General features: G+C 39.4%; 1 protein-coding gene across 5 annotated transcripts in view; it reads left to right on the forward strand.

The window, feature by feature from the left end:
• The window catches only part of LOC121390187 (leucine-rich repeat-containing protein 34-like), a 34,426-nt gene extending 14,671 nt beyond the window's left edge, over positions 1 to 19,755 (forward strand). For all 5 annotated transcript variants that reach the window (XM_041521938.1, XM_041521939.1, XM_041521940.1 and 2 more), the window contains 8 exons: positions 4,516 to 4,705; positions 6,572 to 6,655; positions 7,210 to 7,338; positions 7,665 to 7,796; positions 9,238 to 9,356; positions 12,385 to 12,537; positions 14,943 to 15,069; positions 18,645 to 19,755. In XM_041521938.1, coding sequence (XP_041377872.1) covers positions 4,516 to 4,705; positions 6,572 to 6,655; positions 7,210 to 7,338; positions 7,665 to 7,796; positions 9,238 to 9,356; positions 12,385 to 12,537; positions 14,943 to 15,069; positions 18,645 to 18,857 — 1,147 coding nt within the window. In that variant the 3' untranslated portion in view covers positions 18,858 to 19,755. The remainder of the gene's footprint in view (positions 1 to 4,515; positions 4,706 to 6,571; positions 6,656 to 7,209; positions 7,339 to 7,664; positions 7,797 to 9,237; positions 9,357 to 12,384; positions 12,538 to 14,942; positions 15,070 to 18,644) is intronic.
• Positions 19,756 to 22,126: the final 2,371 nt, after the last annotated feature.

Here is a 22,126-nt window from a genome sequence, read left to right on the forward strand (position 1 = left end):
CGCATACGTCTACACAGCAAGAAAAAAGAAAAAGAAAACGCTAACTGGGGCTGCATTCGATTTGAACGATTGTAGAAATGTGCGTAATGGGTTAGCAGATCAAACGCAACACTTGTGTCCGTTCAATAATTACATAGTGGAAACTTTGGCAGGTCTATTTTTTACCCTGATCCACATAACATTTTGTAACGTTAAGACTACCATCCCTTCTAAAATTATGTAACACTTTGTCACCCCGTCCACTTTTCACTGCCAAAGTTATGCAATTTAACCAACATTATTCGGTTTGCTTTTTTTATTATTATTATTATTTTAAATAAATTGATTAAAAATGCATCTAATAGAAAATATAGCCATGTATGGTTGCCGTTATTTAGTTTATGCTTTAAAAAAATCACTTTGTTTTAAAGACGTTGTCGGTAAGTAAATCTTGATCAACAACCCCTCCCCTCCCCCATAATGTTTGTAACGCATCGCATTATGCATCAAAGAGCATTACGTAACTGTTGAAATACTCATTTTGTAATGCATTGTTTAATAATCCGTCTCCATTATGCACGTTTGATTACAACATGTATAGTATGAACAGTGAGTGAGCAACCTTTACTTGATTTTGTACTCGTGTTCTTCAATCAAATGCAACCACCACTAATGTACCATAGTGAATCGGTTATGTATAGTACAATACAGTATTCGGAACTTCTTTATTACATACATGATCCAGAAATCGATATCAATTGAGATATTCCAAATGGTTGTCTGCATTAAAATAACACACCAATCGAAATATCTGGATTGTTTTCGCAAGTATCTGGATTGTTTTCGCCAAATTACTAAAATCAATGATGAGTTCCAAATTGTACCGACAATTAATACGGAATTCACAGTGATCAATCGGACAACTTCGTAAATAACGAAATGTTCCGACTGCACAATGGTGTCAACAAATTTCATTTGTTTTCGCTGCTAGGACTCTGAACGCACATGGCAAATAATTTAATACTTAGACGTTTTTGGAGTCAGTCGCCAGATGGCGACGATAATAAATTCAATCAGTCGCCACGCCAACATTTTGGTCGCACTGGTGACCATTTTGGTCGCAACGTAGAACACTGTGTTCATTTACTAATTATTAGTTACAGTTTACCAGATATATTTATACAATTCATAATAATGTGTGAAATACAATAGCCAGTACATGCATATTATTCAAACCTATGCTGTGATCAGTGACGATCAATGAACATGAGGAGAAAAGGTAGACAGACTCTAGCTAGCTTCTTCCTTTAAATCTTATGGTGCTGTGATCAGTAGCGATCAATGAACATGAGAAAAGGTAGACGGACTCTAGCTAGCTTCTTCCTTTAAATCTTATGGTGATGTGACCAGTAGCGATCAATGAACATGAGAAAAGGTAGACTGACTCTAGCTAGCTTCTTCCTTTAAATGTTATGGTGATGTGATCAGTAGCGATCATTGAACATGAGGAGAAAAGTTAGACGGACTCTAGCTAGCTTCTTCCTTTAAATCTTATGGTGATGTGATCAGTAGCGATCAATGAACAGGAGGAGAAAAGGTAGACGGACTCTAGCTAGCTTCTTCCTTTAAATCTTATGGTGATGTGATCAGTAGCGATCAATGAACAGGAGGAGAAAAGGTAGACGGACTCTAGCTAGCTTCTTCCTTTAAATCTTATGGTGCTGTGATCAGTGGCGATCAATGAACATGAGGAGAAAAGGTAGACGGACTCTAGCTAGCTTCTTCCTTTAAATCTTATGGTGCTGTGATCAGTAGCGATCAATGAACATGAGAAAAGGTAGACTGACTCTAGCTAGCTTCTTCCTTTAAATCTTATGGTGATGTGATCAGTAGCGATCAATGAACATGAGGAGAAAAGTTAGACGGACTCTAGCTAGCTTCTTCCTTTAAATCTTATGGTGATGTGATCAGTAGCGATCAATGAACAGGAGAAAAGGTAGTCTGACTCTAGCTAGCTTCTTCCTTTAAATCTTATGGTGATGTGATCAGTAGCGATCAATGAACAGGAGGAGAAAAGGTAGACGGACTCTAGCTAGCTTCTTCCTTTAAATCTTATGGTGCTGTGATCAGTGGCGATCAATGAACATGAGGAGAAAAGGTAGACGGACTCTAGCTAGCTTCTTCCTTTAAATCTTATGGTGCTGTGATCAGTAGCGATCAATGAACATGAGAAAAGGTAGACTGACTCTAGCTAGCTTCTTCCTTTAAATCTTATGGTGATGTGATCAGTAGCGATCAATGAACATGAGGAGAAAAGTTAGACGGACTCTAGCTAGCTTCTTCCTTTAAATCTTATGGTGCTGTGATCAGTAGCGATCAATGAACATGAGAAAAGGTAGTCTGACTCTAGCTAGCTTCTTCCTTTAAATCTTATGGTGCTGTGATCAGTAGCGATCAGTGAACATGAGGAGAAAAGGTAGACGGACTCTAGCTAGCTTCTTCCTTTAAATCTTATGGTGCTGTGATCAGTAGCGATCAATGAACAGGAGGAGAAAAGGTAGTCTGACTCTAGCTAGCTTCTTCCTTTAAATCTTATGGTGATGTGATCAGTAGCGATCAATGAACATGAGAAAAGGTAGACGGACTCTAGCTAGCTTCTTCCTTTAAATCTTATGGTGATGTGACCAGTAGCGATCAATGAACATGAGAAAGGGTAGACTGACTCTAGCTAGCTTCTTCCTTTAAATGTTATGGTGATGTGATCAGTAGCGATCATTGAACATGAGGAGAAAAGTTAGACGGACTCTAGCTAGCTTCTTCCTTTAAATCTTATGGTGATGTGATCAGTAGCGATCAATGAACAGGAGGAGAAAAGGTAGACGGACTCTAGCTAGCTTCTTCCTTTAAATCTTATGGTGATGTGATCAGTAGCGATCATTGAACAGGAGGAGAAAAGGTAGACGGACTCTAGCTAGCTTCTTCCTTTAAATCTTATGGTGCTGTGATCAGTGGCGATCAATGAACATGAGGAGAAAAGGTAGACGGACTCTAGCTAGCTTCTTCCTTTAAATCTTATGGTGCTGTGATCAGTAGCGATCAATGAACATGAGAAAAGGTAGACTGACTCTAGCTAGCTTCTTCCTTTAAATCTTATGGTGATGTGATCAGTAGCGATCAGTGAACATGAGGAGAAAAGTTAGACGGACTCTAGCTAGCTTCTTCCTTTAAATCTTATGGTGATGTGATCAGTAGCGATCAATGAACAGGAGAAAAGGTAGTCTGACTCTAGCTAGCTTCTTCCTTTAAATCTTATGGTGATGTGATCAGTAGCGATCAATGAACAGGAGGAGAAAAGGTAGACGGACTCTAGCTAGCTTCTTCCTTTAAATCTTATGGTGCTGTGATCAGTGGCGATCAATGAACATGAGGAAAAGGTAGACGGACTCTAGCTAGCTTCTTCCTTTAAATCTTATGGTGCTGTGATCAGTAGCGATCAATGAACATGAGAAAAGGTAGACTGACTCTAGCTAGCTTCTTCCTTTAAATCTTATGGTGATGTGATCAGTAGCGATCAATGAACATGAGGAGAAAAGTTAGACGGACTCTAGCTAGCTTCTTCCTTTAAATCTTATGGTGCTGTGATCAGTAGCGATCAATGAACATGAGAAAAGGTAGTCTGACTCTAGCTAGCTTCTTCCTTTAAATCTTATGGTGCTGTGATCAGTAGCGATCAGTGAACATGAGGAGAAAAGGTAGACGGACTCTAGCTAGCTTCTTCCTTTAAATCTTATGGTGCTGTGATCAGTAGCGATCAATGAACAGGAGGAGAAAAGGTAGTCTGACTCTAGCTAGCTTCTTCCTTTAAATCTTATGGTGATGTGATCAGTGGCGATCAGTGAACATGAGGAGAAAAGGTAGACGGACTCTAGCTAGCTTCTTCCTTTAAATCTTATGGTGCTGTGATCAGTAGCGATCAATGAACATGAGAAAAGGTAGACGGACTCTAGCTAGCTTCTTCCTTTAAATCTTATGGTGCTGTGATCAGTAGCTATCAATGAACATGAGGAGAAAAGATAGACAGACTTTAGCTAGCTTCTTCCTTTAAATCTTATGGTGTTATGTCAGTGTATGAATGTTGCTCGGACGTTACATGAAACATTACATGATAAAATAAAACAATATCATTGGCTATTGGCTAATAACAAGCTAGGGCATCGTTACAATGAAATACAATATTCTAAACAGAAAATCGTAACCTAGAATACTAAAATAAAATACATACAGTAAATATTAAAATAAACTAATTACAAATATATACTCCTGGTTACAGTTATATTTGTGGTTGTGATTTTCCAGCGAGGTCAAACAGAAGATGTACCTGTATCTGGCTGGTAACAACAAACTGTGTAGATATGTTACAGTATATTTGTGGTTGTGATTTTCCAGCGAGGTCAAACAGAAGATGTACCTGTATCTGGCTGGTAACAACAAACTGTGTAGATATGTTACAGTATATTTGTGGTTGTGATTTTCCAGCGAGGTCAAACAGAAGATGTACCTGTATCTGGCTGGTAACAACAAACTGCTGACTGACAAGCGTCTCGGCGACACCGACTGTCTGGCGCTCTACCGCACACTGAGCAACAACGTCTACATCAGCGTCCTCGACCTTCGCTACAATAACATCACAGACGAAGGGGCCATGCACATTGGGAAACTCATAGAGGTATATGCATGGGTTTTTTATATGGTGTTTTGCAAATTATTACATATGCAGGGGGAGGAGTTGTATATGTGGTGTTTTGCAAATTATTACATATGCAGGGGGGGGGAGTTGTATATGTGGTGTTTTGCAAATTATTACATATGCAGGTGGGGGGGGAGTTGTATATGTGGTGTTTTGCAAATTATTACATATGCGGGGGGGGGGGGGGGGGGAGTTGTATATGTGGTGTTTTACAAATTACTACATATGCAGGGACGGGGTTGTATATGTGGTGTTTTGCAAATTACTACATATGCAGGGACGGGGTTGTATATGTGGTGTTTTGCAAATTATTACATATGCAGTGGGAGGAGTTGTATATGTGGTGTTTTGCAAATTATTACATATGCAGGGGGAGGAGTTGTATATGTGGTGTTTTGCAAATTATTACATATGCAGGGGGAGGAGTTGTGTATGTGGTGTTTTGCAAATTATTACATATGCAGGGGGAGGAGTTGTATATGTGCAGGGGGGAGGAGTTGTATATGTGCAGGGGGGAGGAGTTGTATATGTGCAGGGGGAGGAGTTGTATATGTGCAGGGGGAGGAGTTGTATATGTGGTGTTTTGCAAATTATTACGGGGTGTGTGATTGTATGTGATATTTTTTTTCAAATTATTACAGATATAGAGAATAATAAACGAGTTACCAGTTATTATCAAATTATTACAGATATAGAGAATAATAAACAAGTTACCAGTTGTTATCAAATTATTACAGATATAGAGAATAATAAATGAGTTACCAGTTATTATCAAATTTATGTCTCAAGTGAAATAATTTTCACTTAATTGTCACGATTTTTAGCTTTAGTAGTGTACGTTAAAACAATGCATGATAATTTCTCAAATTATGATTTTTATTTTCCCCGTTATGAGTGCTTGCTGGGGTAATAATTCTATTTAATTTATTTGTTTGTGAATTCTGAAATTTATTATTACAGGTTTTGTGAGGGTTTTTTTTTTTTTTTGTATGTGAAGTTTTGCAAATAAAGTGCTCGATCACCTCGTGTGGTGGGTCATGAAATCGGTTTGCCTACATTCTATAGATGGAGGTTTTTCCTTTCTCTCAACCAGAGCCTCATGACTGGTTCATTGTTAAAGACTTGTTGTGTAGAGTCTCTATCTATGAGAAAGTGCAAATAGTTTGATTTCACTATGGAGGAGCTGATGTGGCTCTAACATGTTTCCTTCTTCCTCTCTCTCTGTCTCTGTCTCTCTGTGTGTGTGCCTCTGTCTCTGTCTCTCTGGGTGTGTGTCTCTGTCTCTCTGGGTGTGTCTCTGTCTCTGTCTCTCTGGGTGTGTCTCTGTCTCTGTCTCTGTCTCTGGGGGGGGTGTCTGTCTCTGGGGGGGGGTGTCTCTGTCTCTTTGGGTGTGTGTCTCTGTCTCTCTGGGTGTGTGTCTCTGTCTGTCTATCTGGGTGTGTGTCTCTGTCTCTCTGGGTGTGTGTGTGTGTCTCTGTCTCTGTCTGGGGATGGGACGTAGCCTAGTGGTAAAGTACTTGCCTGATGCTTGGTCGGTCTTCCTCTATCTCTACCCATTTCTCTCTCTCTCTCTCTCTCTCTCTCTCTCTCTCTCTCTCTCTCTCTCTCTCTCTCTCTCTCTCTCTCTCTCTGTCTCTCTCTTTCTCTGTCTCTCTCTCTCTGTCTCTCTCTCTCTGTCTCTGTCTATGTCTCTGTCTCTCTGTGTCTGTCTCTGTCTCTCTCTCTCTCTCTCTGTCTCTGTCTCTGTCTCTGTCTCTCTGTCTCTGTCTCTCTGTCTCTGTGTCTCTGTGTCTGTGTCTGTGTCTGTCCGAGATATTAAAAATATCTACCATTTCTTTACATCAGGAGAATGTGACACTGAGTGAGGTCAATCTGATGTGTAATGACATTGAGGAGAAGGGAGCAGAACATCTCGCTAAAGCTCTCCACGTAAGTTGTAATTATAGCACTTGTTTAATTATCATCTAAATGAACATTTCGCTAAAGCTCTCCACGTAAGTTGTAATCATAGCACTTGTTTAATTATCATCTAAATGAGCTTGTCTCGAACCTAACGTTAGTATTGTTGAAGGCATGGAGTCCATTTTAAGCTAAATGAGTGTCACTGAAAGTTTTGTTTAAAGTGACTGTTCCATGTTTGTAACTTGTCTGCCTCTTTTTAAAGATTAAATTACACATTGAATACATTTTAATTGTATTTGTATCTTTAATGTGTTTTTGGTTGTCTTGATTTTTGTAATATCCCAAACTGGATTATCAGTTTCTGGGATGCGTCTTGTTGATGGGTTTCTGACACGAGTCTCAAGAAAAATCAGTCCTTGGTGTTTCGACTTTATTGGAATGAGTGTCAGAATAAACATCTACAAAATGTGAGTATGAACTATTTTTTAGCATATGCCAAGGAAGTAACATAGATCTAAGTTCTGTAAACATATGCCAAGATTGTTTATCTGTGGTGAGTTTGATGTCTTCTCTCTCTGCAGACAAACGGCACCCTGTTGACACTGCGACTGAATGGAAACAAGATGGGCAACAAGGGAGGGATGTACTTCGCTCAAGCCCTGCAAGTAAACATGTCTCTACAGTGTCTCGACCTGGGAGACACAGATCTGGTAATTATGTCCGTGTTGTTTGTAAATAGTCTGATGGGGAACAAGGGTGGGCTGTATTTGGTGGTGTCAGAGAGAGAGAGAGAGCGAGAGAGAAAGAGAGAAATATGAGGGAGGGAGAGAGAGAAATATGAGGGAGGGAGAGAGAGAAGGGGAGGGAGAGGGAGGAAGGGAGGGAGAGAAGTGGAGAGAAAAACAAAGAGTGAGATGTTGGGATGGATAGAGATATTTTAAGAAATATTCACTTACTTATGACATGACTGTTTATATATTGATTCATTTGGACCTATTACGTACGATGTATGTTACTTTCATGTTGATGTTTACAGAAAATTGAGAGTATTATTGCATTGGCGACGGTCCTACACCAGAACAAGACTCTGAGGAGTCTGAACGTGAATCGCCCAATCCTGTTTACACACCAAGAGGAGACAGTGGTGCACATGGCAAATATGTTAAAGGTGACGTCTCAAACATTGGAAAGTGGAGACAGAGTGAGAGTGAGAGAGTGAGTGAGTGAGTGAGGGGGAGAGAGAGAGAGAGAGAGAGAGAGAGAGAGAGAGAGAGAGAGAGAGAGAGAGAGAGAGAGAGAGAGAGAGAGAGAGAGAGAGAGAGAGAGAGAGAGAGAGAGCTAGTGGAGATATCATTTACATGTGTATTACTTTGTCACTCATGGAAACGGGTATAATTCTGACATATTTCACATGATGTCAATTATGAGTTTTGGAAATACAATGTTTATTGCATCGTTATTAAAATTGTTAAAAAGTACCACATCACTTTTCCCTCATTATGGTAGAAAATTGGATATTAATTTTTAAGATTTATATATAATTTTTCTTCATGTACTTTTCACAAAGCACAAATTAGTGATGATTTAAAGTGACCTGTAAGTGTAATACCATACATACATAAATAAATATTTACACTTCTTGTTCATGTCCTCAATATGTTTTGGGTAGAAGAGTTATTTTTTAAAATCAAATCATAATACTTAAACCTTTATAAAAAAAAAAAAAAAAAAAAAATATATATATATATATATATATGTATATGTATTTATCATATAATATCTTACATTTTCAGTGCAATCAAAGTATGTGCTATTTTTCAGATCACATACTTTAAGAATTTGATAACTTTGCAAATTAGATGTAAATTAGTCGAGGTCTCGGCACTAGGTTTATTGACATTTAAGCAAACGTACTTGGGTGACACTCCATGATTGACGTATGCATTCATAGTCATCAAATAAAAACATTTCAATGGCAATTTGACACTGAAAGCTGTCCTGCGTTCAGAAAACAAAAAACGTTAGGCATAACTTTATTTGTTAGGACATCCAAAATGACGTCATTCGAGTTTGACGTCATTTCCATTCAAAAATACACCGCGCCACATATTCTTACGTCATTTGAATATCTAGTAATGGCTGACTGGAATTAAAGTTGCGTGTACAGTTTACAAAAACACCTTGTATTAAGCTTGAGCTTATATGATAAAGAGATTATTACCCTCGTGTATTTCGGTATCGTCATTATCATATATTAGGAATAAAAATAATGTATTATGCTTGCCAGAGGCTCGCATAATACAATTTGTATTCCTAATATATGATATTGACGATACCGAAAAACACTCTGGTAATAACCTGTATGTATGTATGTATATATGTGTATATATTAATTTTTTATTATTATTTTTGAATGCCAAGATCCAAGGCTGAAAAGTATACCTGCTATTATGAAGTGTTCGTATAATTTTTTTTTTTTAAACTTGTGATTTTGTATTAAATCATGTTTTCTCTTGACGGGTCTGGAGCTTGTGTGTTATAGTCTACATTACATTATTAATGGATGTGTGTTTTTGACTGTAATTGTTTGTAAGTTTATTTTCCGACAGGTGAACAATACTCTAAAAGAACTTCACCTCGAGAAGTACGACATGCGAGATTTCGGTGCGGCGAGACTCTCCGAGTGTCTGATAGAAAACCACTCACTAACCTACCTCAACCTCAGCTGGTGAATATCCCATCTTTTAAAGTGACAGACCCTAGGTTTTAAACACTACGACATATTTTTTTTATATTAGAGCCATTTTTGATAACTGAAATCAGGCATTACTTCGATTTTATGTCCATTTCTGTACATCCGAAGTGTTGGTGGTTATCAGGGGGTTTGTAATACTACAAAATGCATTTTTTATATTTTTAAAAACACACATACTTCTGACAATAAGTGTTACGGAGTCGAGGTCGAGTCTGTTTTAAAAACACACATACTTCTGACAATAAGTGTTACGGAGTCGAGTCTGTTTTAAAAACACACATACTTCTGACAATAAGTGTTACGGGGTCGAGGTCGAGTCTGTTTTAAAAACACACATACTTCTGACAATAAGTGTTACAGAGTCGAGGTCGAGTCTGTTTTAAAAACACACATACTTCTGACAAGTGTTACGGAGTCGAGGTCGAGTCTGTTTTAAAAACACACATACTTCTGACAATAAGTGTTACGGAGTCGAGGTCGAGTCTGTTTTAAAAACACACATACTTCTGACAAGTGTTACGGAGTCGAGGTCGAGTCTGTTTTAAAAACACACATACTTCTGACAATAAGTGTTACGGAGTCGAGGTCGAGTCTGTTTTAAAAACACACATACTTCTGACAATAAGTGTTACGGAGTCGAGGTCGAGTCTGTTTTAAAAACACACATACTTCTGACAATAAGTGTTACGGAGTCGAGGTCGAGTCTGTTTTAAAAACACACATACTTCTGACAATAAGTGTTACGGAGTCGAGGTCTGTTTTAGGGTATTTCCCCATTTTATGGCACAGACTCTTCTTTCTCTCTATTGTAACTTTATCCAATGTGTTAGGGTTATTTTTATTTAAACTTCTGACCACTGTAGGCAAGATATCTCGCACGACGTCACGCCAGTCGACATACTATATACTGTATACAGTGTAGTGGTGTATTAGGCGAGATATCTCGCACGACATCACACCAGTCGACATACTGTACACTGTATACAGTGTAGTGGTGTATTAGGTGAGATATCTCGCACGATGTCACGCCAGTCGACATACTGTATTAGGCAAGATATCTCGCACGACATCACGCCAGTCGACATACTGTACACTGTATACAGTGTAGTGGTGTATGAGGCGAGATATCTTGCATGACGTCACGCCAGTTGACATACTGTACACTGTTTACAGTGTAGTGGTGTATTAGGTGAGATATCTCGCACGACGTCACGCCAGTCGACATACTGTACACTGTATACAGTGTAGTGGTGTATTAGGCGAGATATCTCGCATGACGTCACGCCAGTCGACATACTGTACACTGTATACAGTGTAGTGGTGTATTAGGCGAGATATCTCGCATGACGTCACGCCAGTCGACATACTGTACACTGTATACAGTGTAGTGGTGTATTAGGCGAGATATCTCGCATGACGTCACGCCAGTCGACATACTGTACACTGTATACAGTGTAGTGGTGTATTAGGTGAGATATCTCGCACGACGTCACGCCAGTCGACATACTGTACACTGTATACAGTGTAGTGGTGTATTAGGTGAGATATCTCGCACGACGTCACGCCAGTCGACATACTGTACACTGTATACAGTGTAGTGGTGTATTAGGTGAGATATCTCGCATGACGTCACGCCAGTCAACATACTGTACACTGTATATAGTGTAGTGGTGTATTAGGTGAGATATCTCGCATGACATCACACCAGTCGACATACTGTACACTGTTTACAGTGTGGTGGTGTATGCTCGATACATCAAACTATCGATATATGTTGTCATAGTCAGTGCCTTGATAGCAATGGATCGATCGTTAATTCAGCTATCGATAACTATTGCAACTGTTTGCTCAATTATTGATAGTTTGCATAGTGAAATATGATCTACGACAAACACACAATTTCACTGCCTAGTGACGTTATTACAAATAACTAAATACAAACACAGACACACATACAAACACAAACATACATACATACAACTGATCTAAAATACCATAAAAATGAGACGAACCCACGGAAATAACCATTTCCAATATGAACTTTATTTCATGTATTGATAAAACATTTAAGTGAATAATTGTGAGTAAAAATTATAAACTTGTACCCACTCAACGCCGTTTTTGTCAGAAATGAATCCGGTAGTCTAAAGGTTAACTAAACTTGGTGTCCTTTTCCACAGGTTCAAACTACATGTAGGGTTTTCTTTTAACTGTTACTGTGACTTACATTGTTTACAACAATTACTGTTCATTACCTGAATAATCATCTTTGCTGTGAGAATGTATGCAAGGCCATTTTTAGCATTAAAAGAAGGTGGGAGAGGGTGTCTGAAACAGTAATTATAGGGTTGTCTCCAGCTAGACTAAATTGACATTCTCAAAAAGAGCGTTGTTTTCGTAAATTTTGTGTTGGGATGTGGGGGAGACTTGTAAGAAACATGATTGTTGTTTGATATAAACGGTTTAACAGAGTTTTTATTCAGTAGACTTCTGATGTAAGAAACATGAGTGATATACTGTAAAGAAATATTTAACTGGTCTTACTTCTTGCAGTAACCAGATCACGAGAGACTTATCAGTGTTATTGGAAGGAGATATTTTTCTGTTATGTTGTTATTATATCCTGCAGTAACCAGATCACGAGAGACTTATCAGTGTTATTTGAAGGAGATATTTTACTGTTATGTTATTATTATATCCTGCAGTAACCGGATCACGAGAGACCAGTGAGTGTTATTTGAAGGAGATATTTTTCTGTTATGTTATTATATCCTGCAGTAACCGGATCACGAGAGACCAGTGAGTGTTATTTGAAGGAGATATTTTACTGTTAAGTTATTATTATATCCTGCAGTAACCGGATCACGAGAGACCAATGAGTGTTATTTGAAGGAGATATTTTACTGTTTTATTATTTTTATATCCTGCAATAACCGGATCACGAGAGGCTTATGAGTGTTATTTGAAGGAGATATTTTACTGTTATTATTATATTCTGCAGTAACCGGATCACGAGAGACGGGACTAAAGAGCTCGCTAAGGTCCTGAAGGCGAGCACGGCGATCAAGACTCTCGACCTCGGCTTCAACCGCCTAGAGGACGATGGTGCCAAACACATCGCAGACGCACTTACAGTCAACTACAGCCTCGAAACGTGAGTCAGGGTAACATTTACACTAACACATCGCAGACACACTCACCATCAACTCCTACTTCAAAACGTTAGTTAGGGCAGGGCCGTAGCTAGCAGTGCTGGGGGGAGGGAGGGTGGTCCCAGAAAAAATTATAGAAATGTAATTTATTTTTCTTCTTAACTGTTTAAGGAGTTTTAGACTATTAACTACTCAGTTGCTCCAAACAAAAAGTCCTAGCTACGACCCTGTAGGGTAACCTGTAAACTATGGCCCTGCAGGGTAACCTGTAAACTACGGCCCTGCAGGGTAACCTGTAAACTACTGCCCTGCAGGGTAACCTGTAAACTACTGCCCTGCAGGGTAACCTGTAAACTACTGCCCTGCAGGGTAACCTGTAAACTACTGCCCTGCAGGGTAACCTGTAAACTACGGCCCTGTAGGGTAACCTGTAAACTACTGCCCTGTAGGGTAACCTAAACTACGGCCCTGCAGGGTAACCTGTAAACTACTGCCCTGCAGGGTAACCTGTAAACTACGGCCCTGCAGGGTAACCTGTAAACTACTGCCCTGCAGGGTAACCTGTAAACTACTGCCCTGCAGGGTAACCTGTAAACTACAGCCCTGCAGGGTAACCTGTAAACTACTGCCCTGCAGGGTAACCTGTAAACTACTGCCCTGCAGGGTAACCTGTAAACTACTGCCCTGCAGGGTAACCTGTAAACTACGGCCCTGCAGGGTAACCTGTAAACTACGGCCCTGCAGGGTAACCTGTAAACTACTGCCCTGCAGGGTAACCTGTAAACTACTGCCCTGCAGGGTAACCTGTAAACTACTGCCCTGCAGGGTAACCTGTAAACTACTGCCCTGCAGGGTAACCTGTAAACTACTGCCCTGCAGGGTAACCTAAACTACGGCCCTGCAGGGTAACCTGTAAACTACTGCCCTGCAGGGTAACCTGTAAACTACTGCCCTGCAGGGTAACCTGTAAACTATGGCCCTGTAGGGTAACCTGTAAACTATGGCCCTCCAGGGTAACCTGTAAACTACTGCCCTGCAGGGTAACCTGTAAACTACTGCCCTGCAGGGTAACCTGTAAACTACTGCCCTGCAGGGTAACCTGTAAACTATGGCCCTGTAGGGTAACCTGTAAACTATGGCCCTCCAGGGTAACCTGTAAACTACTGCCCTGCAGGGTAACCTGTAAACTACTGCCCTGCAGGGTAACCTGTAAACTATGGCCCTCCAGGGTAACCTGTAAACTACTGCCCTGCAGGGTAACCTGTAAACTACGGCCCTGCAGGGTAACCTGTAAACTACGGCCCTGCAGGGTAACCTGTAAACTACGGCCCTGCAGGGTAACCTGTAAACTACGGCCCTGCAGGGTAACCTGTAAACTACGGCCCTGCAGGGTAACCTGTAAACTACGGCCCTGTAGGGTAACCTGTAAACTACTGCCCTGCAGGGTAACCTGTAAACTACGGCCTTGTGCTTGGAAAACGTCTTGACTCAAAACTAATAGAGTTGGAGACTTTAACACGATGGTAACGCTGTACAAATTGTTACTTTCAAACACAGGCCCATGTAGGATTAACTTTGACAAGTCACATTTAGTGAGTACAAGTTAACAAATTTTACTTACAGATTTTCACTTTAAAGGTTCATAATTAAAATGATAATGTTCATGTGTATGAAAGTTTTTTTTTTTATAGATTTTTAAAATTATTGTGATCATATGCTAAGTCAGTTATTTTTGCCAATCACTGACCACAATTTGTGGTTTGATGTCCTCAGTTCATGACTCGTATTCTCAATCACTGACCACAATTTGTGGTTCGATGTTCTCTGTTCATGACTCGTATTCTCAATCACTGACCACAATTTGTGTTTGAAACAAAGTACTTACTGAGATTCCTGTATTTGATGATATTCATTGTTGGCAAAATTGTCAATTTCATAAAATCAAATTAGCTGTCACAGTCAGCTATCAATTCCTCACCATGACTGAGATTTTCTAGCATGATCTTATAATATGGTGAGACGAGATTGTCAGTTTGTTAAAACTGTAGTTAAGTTTGTATTTTGTATTAATAAATAATTTTATAATATAGGGAGGCGAGATAGTGAGTTCATTAAACTTGTAGTTTTGTTTGTATTTGTCATTAGTAACTGAGGTACTAGTGCTGTGAGGTGAGAACGTAACTTTAATAACATAGTAGATTATTGTAGTGAATCCCCTCGGAACCAGACCCTCTGTAAACCAGAAGTCCCTCAAAACTGGATGTTTTTCACAGACCCTTTATAAATATTGGTATAGTAAAAAATAACCTCTCTAAAGCAAATACTCTTTAAAACCAGACATTTTACTTGTTCCTGCAGGTGTCCGATTTAGAGGGTTTCATTGTGTATTGTTGTTGTTTGTTCTCAGGCTGGTGATAGTCAGTAACAACATTGCGTCGGAAGGTCTGTGCGCGCTCGCCAACTCGCTGCGACTCAACTGTACGTTGTTGAGAATCTTCATCTGGGGGAACAAACTGGAGGAACCCGCTTGTGTTGTAAGTTGATATATGACGCCACGATGGCGCTGAAAACATTCCTTTCCTTTAACCAGTTAAACGTCACTCTCTGTTGATAACAGCTGTTTGACTAGCGGTGGCTCTGATCGGCCTCTGAGGTGTCATATTCAAATGATCACATTTATGGCTGCCAGGTTCTGTGTCGTCATCCTGGTACTGGTGTCCACCCAAAATGAGTTTAATGACTCCATTAGTGTAGTGCAACCCAGACATTTAAGACTGTTAGTGTAGTGCAACCCAGACATTTCAGACTGTTAGTGTAGTGCAACCCAGACATTTAAGACTGTTAGTGTAGTGCCACCCATGCATTTAAGACTGTTAGTGTAGTGCAACCCAGACATTTAAAACTGTTAGTGTAGTGCAACCCATGCATTTAAGACTTAGTGTAGAGCAACCCATGGATTTAAGACTATGTTAGTGTAGTGCAACCAATGCATTTAAGACTGTTAGTGTAGTGCAACCCAGACATTTAAGAATATGTTAGTGTAGTGCAATCAATGCATTTAAGACTGTTAGTGTAGTGCAACCAAGACATTTAAGACTATGTTAGTGTAGTGCAATCAATGCATTTAAGACTATGTTAGTGTAGTGCAATCAATGCATTTAAGACTATGTTAGTGTAGTGCAATCAATGCATTTAAGACTGTTAGTGTAGTGCAACCCAGACATTTAAGACTGTTAGTGTAGTGCAACCAAGACATTTAAGACTGTTAGTGTAGTGCAACCCAGACATTTAAGACTGTTAGTGTAGTGCAACCTATGCATTTAAGACTGTTAGTGTAGTGCAACCCAGACATTTAAGGCTGTTAGTGTAGTGCAACCATGCATTTAAGACTGTTAGTGTAGTGCAACCCAGACATTTAAGACTGTTAGTGTAGTGCAACCCATGCATTTAAGACTATGTTAGTGTAGTGCCACCCATGCATTTAAGACTGTTAGTGTAGTGCCACCCATGCATTTAAGACTATGTTAGTGTAGTGCCATCAAGACATTTAAGACTGTTAGTGTAGTGCAACCAAGACATTTAAGACTGTTAGTGTAGTGCAACCCAGACATTTAAGACTTAGTGTAGTGCAACCCATGCATTTAAGACTATGTTAGTGTAGTGCCACCCATGCATTTAAGACTGTTAGTGTAGTGCCACCCATGCATTTAAGACTATGTTAGTGTAGTGCCATCAAGGCATTTAAGACTGTTAGTGTAGTGTAACCCAGACATTTAAGACTGTTAGTGTAGTGCCACCCATGCATTTAAGACTATTAGTGTAGTGCAACCCAGACATTTAAGACTTAGTGTAGTGCAACCCATGCATTTAAGACTATGTTAGTGTAGTGCAACCCAGACATTTAAGACTGTTAGTGTAGTGCAACCCAGACATTTAAGACTGTTAGTGTAGAGCAACCCATGGATTTAAGACTATGTTAGTGTAGTGCAACCAATGCATTTAAGACTGTTAGTGTAGTGCAACCCAGACATTTAAGAATATGTTAGTGTAGTGCAATCAATGCATTTAAGACTGTTAGTGTAGTGCAACCAAGACATTTAAGACTATGTTAGTGTAGTGCAATCAATGCATTTAAGACTATGTTAGTGTAGTGCAATCAATGCATTTAAGACTATGTTAGTGTAGTGCAATCAATGCATTTAAGACTGTTAGTGTAGTGCAACCAAGACATTTAAGACTATGTTAGTGTAGTGCAATCAATGCATTTAAGTCTATGTTAGTGTAGTGCAATCAATGCATTTAAGACTATGTTAGTGTAGTGCAACCAATGCATTTAAGACTGTTAGTGTAGTGCAACCCAGACATTTAAGACTATGTTAGTGTAGTGCAATCAATGCATTTAAGACTGTTAGTGTAGTGCAACCAAGACATTTAAGACTGTTAGTGTAGTGCCACCCATTTGCATTTAAGACTATGTTAGTGTAGTGCAACCCATGCATTTAAGACTATGTTAGTGTAGTGCAACCAAGACATTTAAGACTGTTAGTGTAGTGCAACCCAGGCATTTAAGACTGTTAGTGTAGTGCAACCCATGCATTTAAAACTGTTAGTGTAGTGCAACCCATGCATTTAAGACTGTTAGTGTAGTGCAACCAATGCATTTAAAACTGTTAGTGTAGTGCAACCCATGCATTTAAGACTGTTAGTGTAGTGCCACCCAGGCATTTAAGACTGTGTTAGTGTAGTGCCACCCATGCATTTAGAAAAGTTAGTGTAGTGCTACCCATGCATTTAAGAAAATGTCTGGCAAAACAAATGACATGAAAAGAAAAAAAAAATCAACTACATTGTTTTTATAATCCACAGCAAAAAAAACCCAGCTGCAATTTTTTTTTCTGCTCTGAATAACCTTGTGCTGTCTTTTCTCTGATGTTCACCCATGTCTAACATGTACTTAACCTTCTGTCTTTTGTCTCATGTTCACCCATGTCTAACATGAACTTAACCTCCTGCTGTCTTTTGTCTCATGTTCACCCATGTCTAACATGAACTTAACCTCCTGCTGTTTTTTGTCTCATGTTCACCCATGTCTAACATGAACTTAACCTCCTACTGTCTTTTCTCTGATGTTCACCCATGTCTAACATGTACTTAACCTTCTGTCTCATGTTCACCCATGTCTAACATGAAGTTAACCTCCTACTGTCTTTTCTCTGATGTTTACCCACATCTAACATGTACTTAACCTTCTGTCTTTTGTCTCATGTTCACTCATGTCTAACATGAACTTAACCTCCTACTGTCTTTTGTCTCATGTTCACCCATGTCTAACATGAACTTAACCTCCTGCTGTCTTTTGTCTCATGTTCACCCATGTCTAACATGAACTTAACCTCCTGTCTTTTCTCTGATGTTCACCCATGTCTAACATGTACTTAACCTCCTGCTGTCTTTTGTCTCATGTTTACCCATGTCTAACATGAACTTAACCTCCTACTGTCTTTTCTCTGATGTTCACCCATGTCTAACATGAACTTAACCTCCTACTGTCTTTTCTCTGATGTTCACCCATGTCTAACATGTACTTAACCTCCTGCTGTCTTTTCTCTGATGTTCACCCATGTCTAACATGAACTTAACCTCCTGTCTTTTGTCTTATGTTCACCCATGTCTAACATGAACTTAACCTCCTGCTGTCTTTTGTCTCATGTTCACCCATGTCTAACATGAACTAAACCTCCTACTGTCTTTTCTCTGATGTTCACCCATGTCTAACATGTACTTAACCTCCTGCTGTCTTTTGTTTCATGTTCACCCATGTCTAACATGAACTTAACCTCCTACTGTCTTTTCTCTGATGTTCACCCATGTCTAACATGAACTTAACCTCCTACTGTCTTTTCTCTGATGTTCACCCATGTCTAACATGTACTTAACCTCCTGCTGTCTTTTGTCTCATGTTCACCCATGTCTAACATGTACTTAACCTCCTGCTGTCTTTTGTCTCATGTTCACCCATGTCTAACATGTACTTAACCTCCTGCTGTCTTTTGTCTCATGTTCACCCATGTCTAACATGAACTTAACCTCGTGCTGTCTCTGTTTTCAGGCGTTTGCTGAGATCATCAAGTCCGGGCGTCTCATGCAGTCCGACACCGATGTGAAGCCATATGTGGTAGATGAAGAGACGCGACTCTGCGAGATGAGTCATCAGATTCGACGCCACTACTACTATGCGCCCAGCTATGGTGACGACGTGCCATCATGGCAACCAAGAGGAATTCACTACAAGCGGACAGACACTGTCACAGTCAGGGTGTGAAGACAGTTACTGTGTATATAGTCCACCCACCCCACTTTCCACTTGTACCTTCACCCCTCCAGGTCCACCCCTGTACATGGTCAGTCAGGGTGTGAAGATAGTTACTGTGTATATAGTCCACCCACCCCACTCTCCACTTGTACCCACACCCCTCCAGGTCCACCCTTGTACATGGTCAGTCAGGGTGTGAAGACAGTTACTGTGTATAAATAGTCACCCTCCCCGCTCTCCACTTGCACCCTCACTTCCATTCACACTCCCCTCCATATCCACCCCTGTACATGGTCAGTTAGGGTGTGAAGAGTTTGACTGTTTGCAGTCCCCCACCCCATTGTACACTTGTACCCACATTTCCATTGACACACCCCTTCCTCCAAATCCTCCCCTGTGCATGGTCAGTACAAATTGGAAGATTTTTACTGTGTATATGGTCCACCTACTCTGTTCTCGACTTATTCACACTTCCATTCACACACCCCTACTTTCATTCAGACCACTCCCTGTTACAGTGTATATATAGTCCAAATGCTACCATCCCAATTCGACTCCCAAACCCACCCACACCCCCATATTCCATCGGTAGCACCACCCTCCAAATCCACCCAGCTATCAGTTTGCAGACAGACTGTATGTGGTGACTTTATCCCATTCCCATACCAAAAGAGCTATTTGTTGTACTCTGTGACTGTTACCATAACTACTTCCACCCAAGTATACCCCCCACCCCAGAACAATGCTTATCAGCAGCATGAAGTTTAGGATCACTAATTAAAATAACATTTGTAGATTGTAAACATTTCTTTGGATAATCGTACTGGAGAGAGGAGAAATGGACTATATTTATGAGATAACTTAAAATTGCTCCGTCCATTTTTTATAAATATATATATATATACTTTTTTTTACTCAAAACTCAAAATCCCTGCCTCCATTTTGTATAAATATTTTAATTTTACATCTGGGATAGGACTTCCTATGTGGAAAAAAGTTTATTAATTTTACAATTTTTACATCAACACAACTTTCGTGGATTTCTATTTGTGGAGAATACATGTATTTATGAAGTATATACTATGATAATTTACCTGTCATATATATATTTATTATATATTCTTTATGATTATGGACATATATATATATATTGTATAGTTGTACAAACGTGATTTATTTGCTCCATTTTTTAACATGCCATTTTATCCTGTGACTTGTAATAAATGTTGTTCGTTTTAATAAAGTTTGCTCTGGTGTTGTCATTGAAATACGTTCTACGTTCAGACAGGATGTAGCTCACTGGTAGAGTGCTCACCTGAGGGGCGATGATTTTGTTCTGTTTTGTTTAACGACACCACTAGAGCACATTGATTTATTAATCATCGGCTATTAGATGTCAAACATATGATCATTTTGACACAGTCAGAGAGGAAACCTGCTACATTTTTCCATTAGTAGCAAGGGATCTTTTATATGCACCATCCCATAGACAGGATAGCACATACCAGTCGTGATGCACTGGCTGGAATGAGAAATAGCTCAATGGGCCCACCGACAGGGATCGATCCTAGGCCAACCGCGCATCAGGCGTGTACTTTACCACTGGGCTACGTCCCAACCCTGAGGTGCGATGAATGACAGGATCGGTCACACTTACTGGTTTCTTCCATCCCACACAGTTACCTAAATGAAATGAAAATAATGTTTAACACCACTACTAGAGCACATTGATTTATTAATCATCGGCTGTTGGCAATTTTTACATACAGTAATAGTTAGGAAACCCACCACATTTTTTCATTAGTAGCAATGGATCTTTTTATATGCATCATCCCATAGACAGGATATTAACATATACCACAGCCTTTGATATACCAGTTGTGGTACACTGGCTGGAACGAGAAATAGCCCAATGGGCCCACTGACAAGGATCGATCCCACATCGACCACGCACCAAGAGAGCGCTTTACCACTGGGCTTGGTCATGCCCTGGGGTGGAGGTCGGGGGTGGGATGCACATTTAGAACTTACCAGCCTAAACAAAGTCGGCTGGGTCCCGTTTTACGAAGCGATTTTAGTGACTTACGGTTGATATTACGCTACCAACCTTAAAATTTACAATCGTTCCACAAAGCAACCCAAATGCGATTGTAAACACAAACTTACTACAGTCACAATCTTAACTAAGGTTAAAATCTTATAGTCCATCTCATCCTACAAAAAAGTTTTTTTGTAAATAATTTCAGTTTTGTTTTAAGCAAAAAGAAAAGTAAAAGTGTTTTGGAAATAGTGATGTCATGGCCTACGATTGTTTTACGATTTCGTAGTGCTAAGATAGTTTTAAAAATCCCTATCTGGGTGTTTACTTTTAAATTAATATCCAATAAACAGAAAATAATATTTCGATACAACAGTCTAAGATAAGAAACCTTTTTTTTCTTCTTCTTCAATTTAACAGCTTTACTACGACGATATCTATAACAACGAGGAGTATAACATAGTGTTATAACTCTGGAATGAAGTGTTCAGATAACTCTGGAGAGAAATGTTCAGATAACTGTGATAACTCTGGAGTGAAATGTTCAGATAACTGGAGTGAAGCGTTGAGATAACTCTGGAGTGAAGTGTTCAAATAACTGTGATAACTCTGGAATAAAGTGTTGAGATAACTCTGGAGTGAAGCATTGAGATAACTCTGGAGTGAAGCGTTGAGCTGCAGGTCACAACAGAAAGTCACGGACACGAGTTTTCAGAGTTTTCAATGTTTTTGTTAATCTGTATTGTATGATGATACAAAGACTGTCCCCAACATTGCTACCATTGTTACGATGTTTCCATGATTATAATTACACTTTAAATACATTTTCTTGTCTAAAATGTCAGTATCTGCATACTGAAAACAAATTTATAATTGCAATAGTGATAGTTAAAATACTATTGTTAAAGTGATAGTACTATAATTGTAATAGTATTGTGATAGTTAAAATACTATTGTTAAAGTGATAGTACTATAATTGTAATAGTATTGTGATAGTTAAAATACTATTGTTAAAGTGATAGTATTGTATTCATGATAGTACTATAATTGCAGTAGTATTGTGAATTCTTAAATCTCTTGATAACTAATATGAATAGAATGTTAATTTGTTTTGTTTAATGACACCACTGGAGCACATTGATTAATTAATTATTGGCTGTTGGATGTCAAACATTTGGTAATTCTGACTCGTAGTCATCAGAGGAAACCCGCTACATTTTTCCTAATAGAGCAAGGGATC

This window comes from Gigantopelta aegis, chromosome 15, assembly GCF_016097555.1.
Source record: "Gigantopelta aegis isolate Gae_Host chromosome 15, Gae_host_genome, whole genome shotgun sequence".
In the NCBI taxonomy this organism is placed as follows: Eukaryota; Metazoa; Mollusca; class Gastropoda; order Neomphalida; family Peltospiridae; genus Gigantopelta; species Gigantopelta aegis.